This window comes from Globicephala melas, chromosome 13 (genome assembly GCF_963455315.2).
Source record: "Globicephala melas chromosome 13, mGloMel1.2, whole genome shotgun sequence".
Taxonomy (NCBI): Eukaryota; Metazoa; Chordata; class Mammalia; order Artiodactyla; family Delphinidae; genus Globicephala; species Globicephala melas.
This window is the reverse complement of record NC_083326.1, coordinates 3421514-3436986: the sequence shown is the minus strand read 5'-3', so window position 1 is coordinate 3436986 and position 15473 is coordinate 3421514. Positions and strand designations below refer to the sequence as shown.

General features: G+C 42.6%; 1 protein-coding gene across 3 annotated transcripts in view; it reads left to right on the top strand.

Annotated features, from left to right (window-relative positions):
* The window catches only part of LOXHD1 (lipoxygenase homology PLAT domains 1), a 190696-nt gene that overhangs the window by 34260 nt on the left and 140963 nt on the right, over nt 1-15473 (top strand). For 2 of the 3 annotated variants that reach the window (XM_060310522.1, XM_060310521.1), the window contains exons 5-6: nt 6408-6531; nt 9222-9472. In XM_060310522.1, coding sequence (XP_060166505.1) covers nt 6408-6531; nt 9222-9472 — 375 coding nt within the window. Of the gene's footprint in view, nt 1-6407; nt 6532-7849; nt 7990-9221; nt 9473-15473 lie in introns of those variants that run through there. The other variant, XM_060310523.1, reaches the window with a different exon arrangement.

Genomic DNA, 15473 nt, shown 5'->3' with positions numbered 1-15473 from the left:
ACCAGTTATCCATTTATTGGCTCTCCACTCTCTGTCTTCCAAAGATCTCAGCTTCCCTTTTATTCCTTTCATCTCTATTTTCTTTGCATTCCATAAGAACTTGTCAAATTCTCCCCCACCTCATTATTGATTTGATTTTTCACACTACCAGTTGCATTTCTTTCTACTATTAATATGCATTTTAATTCTGAATGTTTCTTCTATTTTTTTCTTCTTACGAAAGTAATATATATTTATTGTAAAAAGTTTAGGAAATACAAGTAAGCAAAAATAAGATAATCTGAACCACCATAATTTCACCACCCAGAAATTACATATCCTCCAGACATTTTTCTGTGAATGAATACACATATGTCATTTTTAATAATGGGTTCATAATAAGCACAATGTTTTACAAACTGTTTTGTTTTTACTTTCAAGTGTAACATGCCTGTTTCCCCATGCTATTGAAATAGAATAACATTGATATTTTACAATGTAATTTTTAATGCCTATAATATTTCATTGCCCAGATATACCATGAATTATTAAACCAATTCCCCTTTGTTGAACATTTCAATTTTTTTCTCAAAATTATTGATACTATAAATTGTGCTGCAACAAACATTCTTGTAGCTTATCTTTATACACATCTATGATTATTTCCTACAATTAATTCCTAGGAGATGGTTAAAGAGCATGCAGAATTGTAAGAACTTTGATGTATTTGCTGCTGTATAGTATTGCTTTCCTGGATACCTTTCCCATGTAATCTAGCTCTCCTTTCATATCATTTTATTGCCTTTTCACTGCAGCCCTTTCTATTTAAAGATGTTTACTCCTGTTCATAAAGACCATATCTTCTTATATTCTATTAAGCATACCCATTTCTTGAATTCTTTTTCTGTATCCTTTATCCAGTCCTTTCCAGAGTTCTGCTCCTCTTCTGATTCTTCAGAATGATGTTTCCTTCCGCCCTCCCTCCTTCCTACTCTTCCGCCTTCCTTTTCCTCTTCTTACTGGTTGCTAGTCAGACACTATTTTAAACCAGAAGCCCAAGCAGGCTACTTTCAGTGTGAGATTGGTTATTCTCTTTGGAGCCAGTGTTATGTGTAGGGGCAAGTTCAGGGCCTGGTTGTCAGGTCCCCACCTGTCCCCTGAGTGTCAAGGTGGGTGTCCCTCCAAAGGTTCACTGGCTTCTGAAGAACTCCTAACAGTCTGTTCCTTTAATGTAAGCCAAACCAAAATGCCCCTTGGGGATAAGACATAAAAATAATTCAGGAATTTTGCAGGTCAGAACACCTGGATTTACTAGATATTTTCCTGAAGGAAGAATTACGATGAGAGAGGAGGAAGGCGGGTTTTAGGTCCCAGGTAGGGTGGACTCAAGCTGAAAACCAGAGGCTAGAGGAAACCCTGGGCCACCTCTCATCGCTTTGTGACTACACAATGCATAGCCAGCCCTCACCTCCTGCCTTCCCTCTTGACTGGGTCTCCACGCTGCCCCCTCCTCACCTAACCTCCACAGAGACACCAATTAAAATGCTGTTAAATTGTCTGCATTTCCAAATTTGACACTTGCACAGTAAGTGCTCCCATTCTCGAAGTTGCCCGGTTGGTTGCCTTGGACATCACATGACAACTGCTCCTTTGGTATTTATGTGTGAGGGCTTGGTGGGATAAATCTGAAAGCCAATATTATTAACCCCTTCATAAGTCATCTCCCTCCTCTTCTTCCTTAGTCAATTGCCCATGTGTGTTCCTCAGCCCCCTGTTCTTTATCCCCTCTCCGGGGCTGGCATCCTCCCTCCCCCAGGCTTTGCACATGGCTTGGGTCCCCGTGTCTGCTTAGTCCAACAATTGTGACTGACTCAACTGATCAGTTCAACTCAATGATCACCACAAAAGAGCAAGAGTCACGGGATGGAACATTACGCTGCCAGTGGGCCTTGCCCTTGGCCCATCTGCTTCAGTAGAGGACTTGCTTGAGGCCCCACAGCTCTTCAGTGACAGTACTGGGACCTGCCGCAGGTCCTCTGGACTCTGAGTCTGGACTCTCTCCACTGTGTCATGCATTAGAAAATCCAGAATTGGATGGATCGCCTGCCACATGCCTTAGGGAGTGTAAGTTCAACCAGTACCACTGGCTCTAACAGGAAGAGGAGACAGAGGCTAATGAACAGATTTCAGGGACCTCAGGAAGCCCAACATGGCCTCATGTCACCAATTTATACTCAACATTCAACAAACATTTACTGATTGATTATTATATCCTAGGCCCTGAGCTACCAACTGCAGCTGTTGCAGTGAACATGGTTCTGCTTCTAAAAGAGACAAGGCGAGTTCCTGAATACTTCCTTACTATAAGGCAGGTTACTTACTTTAACCTTATATTCCAAAACTTCAGGAAAAGTCCAGCTTTCAGTGAACAAACATTCTGTCCTAAGTGTCCCACATGTGTTGATCAAACCAAATTTCCCAGTTTGAAAATCAGAAAACAGAATCACCCCAACTTTAATACGAAGCAGGATGAGATGAGTCTTACGTGAGGTACAAAAAAAATGTTGGGTGAGTTGTGCCTGATTGAGCAACAGAGAAGGCTTCAGGGAGGGTCCGTTGGAGCTGGGCCATGAAGATGGGCAGGGCTTTGCCAGGAGGAGCAGGGAGGACTCCTTTGGGCAGAGGGGATGACAGATGAGGGGCAGCTGGAAGGTGGCACAGGGATACTAAATAACTGGACCAGGGCACAGGGCTCAGAGAACTGAGAAATAATGTCAGGAAGAAGGTGAGGGCAGGACCATCGCAGGCGCTGATCAGAATAAGCCATCGAAGGTCTTTATCGAATGAGGCAGCCGAGGCAGTAATGAAGGAGTGGGTGTGTGGGCAGGCTCAGAGGGGAGGGATGAAGTGTAGAGGAAAGGGCGAGAGCATTGCGGGTGTCACCATTCAAATGCTGTCATTTACCATGACTCATATTTGTGGTATGTTACACAGTAATTGACACAGTATTGCAGTGTGATGAGCGAGGTGCAGAGCGTGTGGGGAAGGAGGAGGACACCGACCCCCCTTCCTTCGCTGAGCTTTGTTCCCCCCATAGAACATTCCCTTGTTCTTCCATGACACCAGGTCTCCCCTGCTAAGCCCTGGATGCCAAGATTTTTTTCCAAGTAGGTTTGTAAACTCCAAAGTCTTCCTCTTTTATCTTCTCCTGTGTCAAAACCTACCTGCCCCTTGCCCTATGATCTAGGAACTCCAAATGTAAACCACAGTTCAATAGTGGTTCCTGGAATGTGGCGATGACTGCTTATGAGTCAAGCAAGGGCCACCTTTACTGGATAACAGGTACGCATGTTCAAAGGGATGATTGGAAACAGGGATAGGTCTTGCATTCATTTCCTGCCCCGTGGCTGATACAGAGAGGGAACACTGTGGATCACCCAGACTGTCTGCATCTCAGGCACCTCGGCACGTGGGCGGGAAGGAGGAGACCCTTCAGCTTCTCCAGATTGCCCTATGTGTGTGGGGTTTGTTTCTTCTGCCCAGAATGGGTCTCCGCTCCAATCAGGTTATGGAAAGTTGGTGGAAATTATTCCCATATGGAGGAGGGAGAGCTGCTGTGAGTCATGGTTGACTCTCTACACTGATCTGCAAGGTATCGACTCCAAGACAAACCCCATGTGCTCACACAGACATGTTTACCCTGTGCGGGAGGAAATGCAGGCCCCCGTGTCCTGGACTGCTTGGATGTGTCTGTGAACCATCTGGAGAGAACAAGAAAGAAAGAACCCCTGCTTGGCAGCTTCATCTTTTCCTCCTCTTTTTCGCGGTTGGTTTATCCTTCTTGGCTTTTCGTAACGGTGGTCTCGCCTCGTAACTGCTCTGCCCCTGTTGCTGCAGGACAGAGCGGGCTGCACCGTGGACAGGCCCCCTTGTCTGGCTGCCATCTCGCCTCCCAAGGGCTCATGTCCCCTGGTTTCCCTCTTGCTTCTTAGAAGGTCAGCCCAGCCTATAGGCTTGTCTGCAGGTGAGAATATTCCTCCAGGAGATAACAGCTCTTGTCTTCCATTAGGTTATTGCTTCTGTCTGTCTGTCTGTCTCTCACACACACACTCCAGGTGTGTGCTTCTATCATTCATGATAAAGGCCACTCTGTCTTTCCAGTCTTATTTTACAGTTGTCTCTGCCAGAACAGCAGACTGTGAAACTGTGGTCTGGAGGGAGCACCACCATTTCATTCTGTTAGCAAAATCCATTCCTGAGCTGTCTTGAGTTCTTAAAAGGAACTTTATGAAAACCCAGGGATGTCTGGGCAACTTGTGAACACAAGTGGAAAAGCTGCTTGTTCTCCCCCAGAGGGGCCCTTACTAATATCCTTTAAGCAACAGGGGTCATGGGTCCCAAGCAACAGGACCCACATCTGCAGAGGCCAGAATGCCTTTGGGAGAGTCCTCTGCCACGTCCCCCTGGACAACCTTCCTGTGCCGACACAGGCTCCTTCTACATCTCACCCCTCTGCTCCTTCCTACAGCACTCACCATTTGCTACTAGATGTGTTCCAAAATGTTCCACCCTCTGGGAGCCAGCCTCCTCCAGCCTCATCCTGCAGACCTTGGGGCTAACAGATGTCATCAGTAATTGTTTATATATTTCAATACTCATTTGGAAACTTTCCAGAACTGTTCCTGGACTTTTATACTTTTTATATCAGTGCTTAAGTGTTTATGTCTCAGCCTTTCTTTGTGATTTCAGAATGTCTGATTTTTAGAATCTTGTTGGTTATTCAAATATTCATTCATATATTTTCTCTTCCCTTTGTGGTTCAGCTACTTTTGTCCTACAGAGTTATTTAATGGCAACACATTCTATTTTTCAGATTAGCTGAACTTCTCAAGCCAGGAATGTCCATCAGCTATCAGGCCAGGAGAAGGCCCTTTATTGATGACATCTTTGTGAACTGTGAGGGTGTTTTGTCATTTGCTCTTGGAATTACGGCTGGCACACCAGTCTGTGAACATTTAAAGACAGAAATGGTGAATCTGTATATCTGTCGATTAGTAGACTTGACAGCTTATCTGATAAACTAATTCTTTTCCTTCTTCACCTTGCTCTTCCAACCCTGTGAGGGTCAGCATAAAGGGGGTCAGGAGGTATAGCCCAGATCCTTGGCTCCCCAATCTCCCCACAGCCTCAACCCTGGGAGAGGAAAGATATAGAGAAATGTGCAGATACATGAATTGGGAGAGGCTGGACTTCCTTTCAAGGCAGAACCCCTTCTGGACAGGCCACAGAGGTCTCCAGGCAGTCAGCTCTGAAAGTACAGACACTCGATAGAAATCAGCAAGCTCTGAAGGCTGACTCACACCAACCAAACTTACAAGGGACTGACTTATAAACCAGAGCTTAAATGCTGATATATCTGGAGAGAGAACCCTGGTGGGACGGCTGGTCCTGGCCACTGGCTCAGGCCACTCACCCCTCTCTGGTGGGTGGTATACTCAGGAGTTCAGCTCTCAGCCCAGAAGATTCCTTGTTGAACATTGCATTAGAACAAGGTGAGGTGCCTTTAGGCAGACCAAGACATGCCCTGTTTCCACACTACAGACACTCTGATCTTAGGAAGTGAGTCTTTCACTGAGAATCAGAGCCCCACTCTGTCAGGCAGTCCTGGGAGTACCTGGGCAGGTATTTTTACTTTCCAACTCACCCTGTCTGTCACCAGATGCATCTGCCTTCCCATTATGACTGGAGGCTTGGTCTGGTTATTGATGATCACACTTATCTTAGAGTGAGTTTTCAGCTGGATGTTCCTGGGACATTTTGGGAGGGCCCCTCAGCTCCTTGGTGAGCTCTAGAAGACATAGTTATCTCAGCCTCACCAACATAGCTCACATGTGAGTCCCCGCGGGGGCTTCAAGGATGCTCAGTTCTCCTCACTTCACTGTCAGTGGCTGACCTTTTCCAACCTGGTCACCAGATACTGGGATTCTGTGTGCCAGATTCAGGGCTTGTAGTTCCCTTTATGTGGACTCTGCTTCTCAGCAAGAAGGTCAGAATCCCAATCTTCAGCAGGTGAGGAAGACGGTGGTCTTGATGCTGTCTGTAAATCGAGGCTTCCAGTTCTAGCACCTCAGTCTCACAGGGTCCATCCTGCTAAGTTTCTTGCATAGCATTTTTTTAATGATCCTTAGCAGAGGAGGGAACAAGACTCAGTAATTCAAGGAGTTAATTGTCAGTCATCCCTGTTTGACTCTCAGTGCTTTGCAAGGTTTTCCTGACAACAGGTGTGTCCTTGTGATAAGCTTTCCTTGGGCCACGAGGAAGATGAGAAAGTATACTTGGAGTTCACTCAAGTGATGGAGGAATGGATTCGGTCACCAGGTGTGACCTCAATGACACTTAACCTTCCTTCCCTCTCTTCTTCTTCCCAGATTGTCATTGAAGATATTGGGAATAAAAGAAAATATGATTTCCCTCTTAACCGCTGGCTGGCCTTGGATGAAGACGATGGCAAAATTCAGAGGGATATCTTAGTGGCCGGAGCTGAGACCACAGGTAGAACAGAGGAAAGGGGAAGCCCAATTGGCTAATATTTCACTTTCTGCCTGAGGGTCAATGTTCTCATCTGTGGGTCTGCAGGCCTGCAACCAAGTGGGAAGCAGCCATGTCTTTAGACAACATTCCTGCTGCCCCTGAAAGTGTTCTGTCCCCCCGGGCTGGAGTCTGGGGCTCTGCTGATACCAGAGGTGATGGGGAGGCGCCCCTGAGCAGACACTGACTTCCCAGGGCAAGAGAAGTTATGCACAGGATGGAGCCGGGGGTGTGAACTCCCGACACATGTGGGTGTTTATGAGGGTGTTGACTGACCCTTACCTCCTCCTCCTACTGAGCGCTTCCTATATGGCAGACTCTCTCTAGGCACCTGACTCATGTCATTCCTCTAATACTCACAACAACCCTATAGTATGAGAACGGTTACTGTTCCCATTTCACAGTAGAGGAAATTGAGTCACAAGTTAAGAGACCTGTTCCAGGTCACACAGCTGATAAGTGACAAATCCAGGATTTGGTCTGCCTCCTAAATCTCTACCCTGTGTGAGTTCCATGGAAAACCTGAAGCTCCCAGCATGGAAGTTCATAGCTGTTCCAGAATATCAATGTTGGTGAACGCGCACAGCTGAGAACATGCTCTGGGACAGACCCTCCCATGGCTCCCACTGCAGAGAGAATGAGTCCAAGTTCTGGGGTATAAGATAAAATTGCTCCACGATTGGGCTCCAATTGACCATTTCAGCAGCATCTTTCAACATCTTCTACTACCACTTCCACACACACTCCCTGTCCCTCCCCCGATCTGCACACCTTTCACTCTTTCCCACACCTACCCCCTCTCCCTGTTCCCCCCATCTCACCCACATGCTTCCCTCTCCCCTCCCCTTAGCTGCTGGCCTTACTCTTTCTCTTCCTTTCTCTTCGGAATATGCTTTCTCCTCAGCCTGTTACGCCATTTCTCTTCTTTCTGCTTCTCAAATTCCTGCTGCCAGTCACTTCCTCTGAAACTTCCCCTACCCCCTATAGACAGGGCCATCTCTCCCTTCTCTTGCTCCAGACATTTTGGGAAGAACGTGACTGCTATTGTTTAGGAGACCAATGCTCCTCTGCTCCAGTGCTTTTCAACCATGGCATTATGGCGCCTTGGCCTGGGTGAGGGGTGCCACGTTGTCGGGTGTGTCACGACTTTGCATTCTATAGTTTGAGAATTATTTACTTAAAACATCCACTAGAGCAGATTTAATATGCCCCCTTTAACTGTGTTACTATTACTTGCTTCCAGTGGTAGACAAGGAGAAATGACAGTGAGAGGCTGGAATTGCTGACAACTTAGGCTATGACAGTATGCCTAGTGTGAGAACACCATCTGTCCATGTGCTGTGAAGTAAAGCTGGACACCCACTCTTTGAGGGCAGTGGCTATTCCTTTTTATCTTCATAGTCTCCCAAGGCCTGTCATAGAGTAAGCACTCGGTAAATGTTTGTTGAGCAAGGGAAAGTGTGAATGTATGAATGAATAATGCGTCCATGTGGTTGCATGTGCTATCTCCCAAAGACATTTTGTTTCTCTGAGATCAGGGGATGGGGGTAGGATGAAAGGGAGGTGGGGGACTAACAAGGCTTAAAGTACCACTTGCCTTAGACTCTGGGACAGTGTGAAAAAAGGCAGACCACACCTTAGCAGAATTTCCTATAGTTTCCTGTTCAAATGTTTGTCTTTGGTGTTTTCCTTTAGTCTGTCTCATCTCAGAGTTTAATCTCCTCTTGCTGGCTCTTCCCCAGAACTCCATGTCCTCACATTGCCTTCTGACTGACCAAAACCCCAAATGGCCCAACCCACAATGTCCTCTCCCTCCCTCAATCTTCCGCATCCCACCACCTCAGGTGGTAAAGGAGGACATTAGTGTCCTCTATTAAGAGTTATGTTTTTAGGGCTTCCCTGGTGGCGCAGTGGTTAAGAATCTGCCTGCCAATGCAGGGGACATGGGTTTGAGCCCTGGTCTGGGAGGGTCCCACATGCTGCGGAGCGGCTAGGCCCGTGAGCCACAACTGCTGAGGCTGCGCGTCTGGACCCTGTGCTCCACAACAATAGAAGCCACAACAATGAGAGGCCCGCGCACCGCGATGAGGAGTGGCCCCCGCTTGCCGCAGCTAGAGAAAGCCTGTGCACAGAGACGAAGATCCAACACGGCCAAAAATAAATAAATAAATTAAAAAAAAAAAGAGTTATGTTTTTAAGTTATGTGCAAAAGAGCAAGCTCCATGAATCAGATAGTCCTGAATATAAATCTCTCTTAATCGAGTTGACTATTCTAATTAAATGAGACATAATAGAATTCATCTGGCAGCTATTAATAATATGCACATGGTAATTAGCATTAATAATAAGTACTATTCTTAACCAACCCAAGCTCTTCCTTCTCTTTGTTAGTTTCCTGTAATGGGGGCTGGCAGCTTCCTGTAACCTGCAGTTTGTTCCTAAACTCAGATGCACTGACACACCAACTCCAAAAAAGATAAAGTGAAGTGGAAAGGGGCACTGGATGTCGTCTGGGGGAGGAGGACTTAGGGGGATGGGGATGTACAGCAGAGGGAGGGCCTAGGGAGGTGTGGTCAGGTGGCGGAGAAGGTGGGTAGGATATTGTTGTCAGCTTGCACTGAACCCTCTCCTTCCCCCTGTTGTTTCCATACCAGCCATCTCATATATTGTCACCGTCTTCACTGGGGACGTCCGGGGTGCTGGGACCAAATCCAAAATCTACCTGGTCATGTTCGGGGCCAGAGGAAATAAGAACAGTGGGAAAATCTTCCTGGAGGGCGGTGTGTTTTGCCGTGGCCGCAGAGACATCTTCAACATCGAGCTGGCTGTCCTCCTCAGCCCATTGAGCCGGGTCTCCATCGGACATGGCAATGTGGGAGCCAATAGAGGCTGGTACTGTGAGAAGGTAAGGGAGGCTGGGGAGGACCCTGCCCTGATTCAACCCTTCTCTTTAACTTGCAAATACAAACTCTAATCTGCATCCTACTTCCTACTTCCTTTGCACCAGTTACAAAGTACATGAGAAATCCCTCTCACGGGGCCTTTTTTTTTTTTTTTTAATTCAAACAGAAAGTTACAAAAATTATAATCATCCTCATCAGTTCACTCAGTCCCATGTAATTAATTTTTTTTATCTTGATCTTTTGTTAGCACTTTTATGAGTTCATCAGTTTCCCATTAGAGTTCTGAAAATGCTTATTCATTCAGTTCAGCAGTATAGTCAGTTACCAGAAACCTGTACTTGTCAGAGTCTTTTCCATGAATTCCTTAAAGATGAAACCCTTCTAGAGGAACATTTTTGCGAAAGCATCAGAGTACACACAGAATTGTCTGTAAATGACAAAAGACTTAAAAATGACCACAGTTAAAGATTTGATGAAAGTTCATAATAATGTAATTGACAAGGAAATGTAGTTATTTCTGAGATATACATTTTAAAGTAATAACTAGAATTATGACTTATAACATTATACCAGAACATATAAGATTTTTAGAAATTTCATGTAATGTCTGAAACATTTATATTAACATACTTCCATACAAATAACCCAAAGAAAGTTTAGTATGAGTTGCTTTTGTTTGTTTGTTTTTTATACTGCAGGTTCTTATTAGTCATCAATTTTATACACAGCAGTGTATACATGTCAATCCCAATCGCCCAATTCAGCACACCACCATCCCCACTCCACCGCAGTTTTCCTACCTTGGTGTCCATACGTTTATTCTCTACATCTGGGTCTCAACTCCTGCCCTGCAAACCGGTTCATCTGTACCATATTTCTAGGTTCCACATATATGCGTTAATAAACGATATTTGTTTTTCTCTTTCTGACTTACTTCACTCTGTATGACAGTCTCTAGATCCATCCATGTCTCAACAAATTACTCAATATCCTTCCTTTTAATGGCTGAGTAATATTCCATTGTATATATGTACTGCATCTTCTTTATCCATTCATCTGTCGATGGGCATTTAGGTTGCTTCCATGACCTGGCTATTGTAAATAGTGCTGCAACGAAAATTGGGGTGCATGTGTCTTTTTGAATTATGGTTTTCTTGGGGTATATGCCCAGTAGTGGGATTGCTGGATCATATGGTAGTTCTATTTTTAGCTTTTTAAGGAACGTCCATACTGTTCTCCATAATGGCTGTATCAATTTACATTCCCACCAACAGTGCAAGAGGGTACCCTTTTCTCCACACCCTCTCCAGCATTTGTTGTTTGTAGATTTTCTGATGATGCCCATTCTAACTGGTGTGGGGTGATACCTCATTGTAGTTTTGATTTGCATTTCTCTAATAATTAGTGACATTGAGCATCTTTTCATGTGCCTCTTGGCCATCTGTATGTCTTCTTTGGAGAAATGTCTATTTAGGTCTTCTACCCATTTTTGGATTGGGTTGTTTGTTTCTTTAATATTGAGCTGCATGAGCTGTTTGTATATTTTGGAGATTAATCCTTTGTCTGCTGATTCATGTGCAAATATTTTCTCACACTCTGAGGGCTGTCTTTTTGTCTTGTTTATGGTTTCCTTTGCTGTGCAAAAGCTTTGAACTTTCATTAGGTCCCATTTGTTTATTTTTGTTTTTATTTCCATTACTCTAGGAGGTGGATTAAAAACTATCTTGCTGTGATTTATGTCAAAGAGTGTTCTTTCTATGTTTTCCTCTAAGAGTTTTATAGTCCCCGGCCTTACATTTAGGTCTCAAATCCATTTTGAGTTTATTTTTGTGTATGGTGTTAGGGAGTGTTCTAATTTCATTCTTTTATATGTAGCTGTCCAGTTTTCCCATCACCATTTATTGAAGATACTGTCTTTTCTCCATTGTATATCTTTGCCTCCTTTGTCATAGATTAGTTGACCATAGGTGCATGGGTTTATCTCCAGGCTTTCTGTCTTGTTCCATTGATCTGTTTCTGCTTTTGTGCCAATACCACATTGTTTTGATTACTGTAGCTTTGTAGTATAGTCTGAAGTCAGGGAGTCTGATTCCTGCAGTTCCGCTTTTTTCCCTCAAGACTGCTTTTGCTATTTGGGGTCTTTTGTGTCTCCATATAAATTTGAAGATGATTTGTTCTAGCTCCATAGAAAATGCCATTGGTAATTTGATAGGGATTACATTGAATCTGTAGATTGCTTTAGGTAGTATAGTCATTTTCACAATACTGATTCTTCCAATCCAAGAACATGGTATATCTCTCCATCTGTTGGTATCATCTTTAATTTCTTTCATCAGTGTCTTATAGTTTTCTGCAAACAGGTTTTTGTTTCCCTAGGTAGATTTATTCCTAGGTATTTTATTCTTTTTGTTGCAGTGGTAAATGGGAGTGTTTCCATAATTTCTCTTTCAGATTTTCCATCATTAGTGTACAGGAATGCAAGAGATTTCTGTGCATTAACTTTGTATCCTGCTACTTAACCAAATTCATTGATTAGCTCTAGTAGTTTTCTGGTAGCATCTTTTGGATTCTCTATGTATAGTATCACATCATCTGCAAACAGTGACAGTTTTACTTCTTCTTTTCCAATTTGTATTATTTTATTTCTTTTTCTTCTCTGACTGCCATGGCTAGGGCTTCCAAAACTATGTTGAATAATAGTGGTGAGAGTGGACATCCTTGTCTTGTTCCTGATCCTAGAGGAAATGCTTTCAGCTTTTCACCATTGAGAATGATGTTTGCTGTGGGTTTGTCGTATATGGCCTTTATTACGTTGAGGTAGGTTCCCTCTATGCCCACTTTCTGGAGAGTTTTTATCATAAATTGGTGTTGAATTTTGTCGAAAACTTTTTCTGCATCTATTGAGATGATCATATGGTTTTTATCCTTCAATTTGTTAATACGGTGTATCACATTTATTAATTTGCATATAATGAATAATCCTTCAATTCCTGGGATAAATCCCACTTGATCATGGTGTATGATCCTTTTAATGTGCAGTTGGATTCTATTTGATAGTATTTTGTTGAGAACTTTTGCATCTATATTCATCAGTGATATTGACCTGTAGTTTTCTTTTTTTGTGACATCTTTGTCTGATTTTGGTATCACGGTGATGGTGGCCTTGTAGAATGAGTTTGGGCGTGTTCCTTCCTCTGCTATATTTTGGAAGAGTTTGAGAAGGATAGGTGTTAGCTCTTCTCTAAATGTTTGATAGAATTGGCCTATGAAGCCATCTGGTCCTGGGTTTTTGTTTGTTGGAAGATTTTTAATCACAGTTTCAATTTCAGTGCTTGTGATTGGTCTGTTTATATTTTCTGTTTCTTCCTGGTTCAGTCTCGGAAGGTTGTGCCTTTCTAAGGATTTGTCCATTTCGTTCAGGTTGTCTATTTTATTGGCATATAGTTGCTTGTAGTAACCTCTCATGATCCTTTGTATTTCTGCAGTGTCAGTTGTTACTTCTCCTCTTTCATTTCTAATTCTATTGATTTGAGCCTTCTCCCTTTTTTTCTTGATGAGTGTGGCTAATGGATTATCAATTTTGTTTATCTTCTCAAAGAACCAACTTTTAGTTTTATTGATCTTTGCTATTGTTTCATTCATTTCTTTTTCCTTTATTTCTGATCTGATCTTTATGATTTCTGTCCTGCTAAATTTGGGGGGTTTTTGTTCTTCTTTCTCTAATTGCTTTAGGTGTAAGTTAGGTTGTTTATTTGAGATGTTGCTTGTTTCTTGAGGTAGGATTGTATTGCTATAAACTTCCCTCTTAGAACTGCTTTTGCTGCAACCCATACGTTTTGGGTCATTGTGTTTTCATTGTCATTTGTTTCTAGGTATTCTTTGATTTCCTGTTTGATTTCTTCAGTGATCTCTTGGTTATTTAGTAGCATATTGTTTAGCCTCCATGTGTTTGTATATTTTACAGTTTTTTTCATGTAATTGATATCTAGTCTCATTGTTGTTGGAAAAGATACTTGATATGATTTCAATTTTCTTAAATTTACCAAGGCTTGATTCGTGACCCAGGGTGTGATCTATCCTGGAGAATGTTCCGTGCACACTTGAGAAGAAAGTGTATTCTGTTGTTTTTGGATGGAATGTCCTAAAAATATCAGTTAGGTCCATCTTGTTTAATGTGTCATCTAATGCTTGTGTTTCCTTATTTATTTTCATTTTAGATGATCTGTCCATTGGTGAAAGTGGGGTGTTATTAAAGTCTCCTACTATGATTATGTTACTGTCAATTTCCCCTTTTATGGCTGTTAACATTTTCCTTTTGTATTGAGGTACTCCTACGTTGGGTGCATAAATATTTACAATTCCTATATCTTCTTCTTGGACTAATCCCTTGATCATTATGTAGTGTCCTTCTTTGTCTCTTGTAATAGTCTTTCTTTTAAAGTCTATTTTGTGTGATATGAGAATTACTACTCCAGTTTTCTTTTGATTTCCATTTGCATGGAATACGTTTTTCCATCCCCTCACTTGCATTCTGTATGTGTCCCTATGTCTGAAATGGGTCTCTTGTAGACAGCATATATACAGGTCCTGTTTTTGTATCCATTCAGCCAGTCTATGTCTTTTGGTTGGAGCATTTAATCCATTTACATTTAAGGTAGTTATCAATATGTATGTTCCCATTACCATTTTCTTAATTGTTTTGGGTTTGTTATTGTAGGTCTTTTCCTTCTCTTGTGTTTCCTGCCTAGAGAAGTTCCTTTAGCATTTTTTGTAAAGCTGGTTTGGTGGTGCTGAATTCTCTTAGCTTTTTCTTGTCTGTAAAAGTTTAAATTTCTCTGTTGAATCTGTATGAGATCCTTGCTGGGTAGAGTAATCTTGGTTGTAAGTTTTTCCCTTTCATCATTTTAAGTATGTCCTGCCACTCACTTCTGGCTTGTAGAGTTTCTGCTGAAAGATCAGCTGTTAACCTTATGGGGATTCCCTTGTATGTTATTTGCTGTTTTTCCCTTGCTGCTTTTAATATTTTTTCTTTGTATTTAATTTTTGATAGTTTGATTAATATGTTTCTTGGCTTGTTTCTTCTTGGATTTATCCTGTATGGGACTCTCTGCACTTCCTGGACTTGATTGACTATTTCCTTTCCCATATTAGGGAAGTTTTCAACTATAATCTCTTCAAATATTTTATCAGTTCCTTTCTTTTTCTCTTCTTCTAGTATCCCTATAATTCAAATGTTGGGGCATTTAATGTTGTCCCAGAAGTCTCTGAGACTGTCCTCAATTCTTTTCATTCTTTTTTCTTTATTCTGCTCTGTGGTAGTTATTTCCACTATTTTATCTTCTAGGTCACATATCCGTTCTTCTGCCTCAGTTATTCTGCTATTGATTCCTTCTAGAGAATTTTTAATTTCATTTATTGTGTTGTTCCTCTCTGTTTGTTTGCTCTTTAGTTCTTCTAGGTCCTTGTTAAATGTTTCTTGTATTTTCTCCATTCTATTTCCAAAATTTTGGATCATCTTTACTATCATTACTCTGAATTCTTTTTTGGGTAGACTGCCTATTTCTTCTTCATTTGTTTGGCCTGGTGGGTTTTTACCTGCTCCTTCATCTGCTGGGTATTTCTCTGTCTTTCCATTTTGCTTAACTTATTGTGTTTGGGGTCTCCTTTTTGCAGCCTGCAAGTTCGTAATTCCCATTGTTTTTTGTGTCTGCCCCCAGTGGGTAAGTTTGGTTCAGTGGGTTGTGTAGGCTTCCTTGTGGAGGGGACTGGTTGCCTGTGTTCTGGTGGATGAAGCTGGATCTTGTCTTTCTGGTGGGCAGGACCATGTCCAGTGGTGTGTTTTGGGATGTCTGTGAACTTATTATGATTTTAGGCAGCCTCTCTGCTAATGGATGGGGTTGTGTTCCTGTCTTTCTAGTTGTTTGGCATGGGGTGTCCAGCACTGGAGCTTGCTGGTCATTGAGTGGAGCTGGGTCTTCACGTTGAGATGGAGATCTCTGGGTG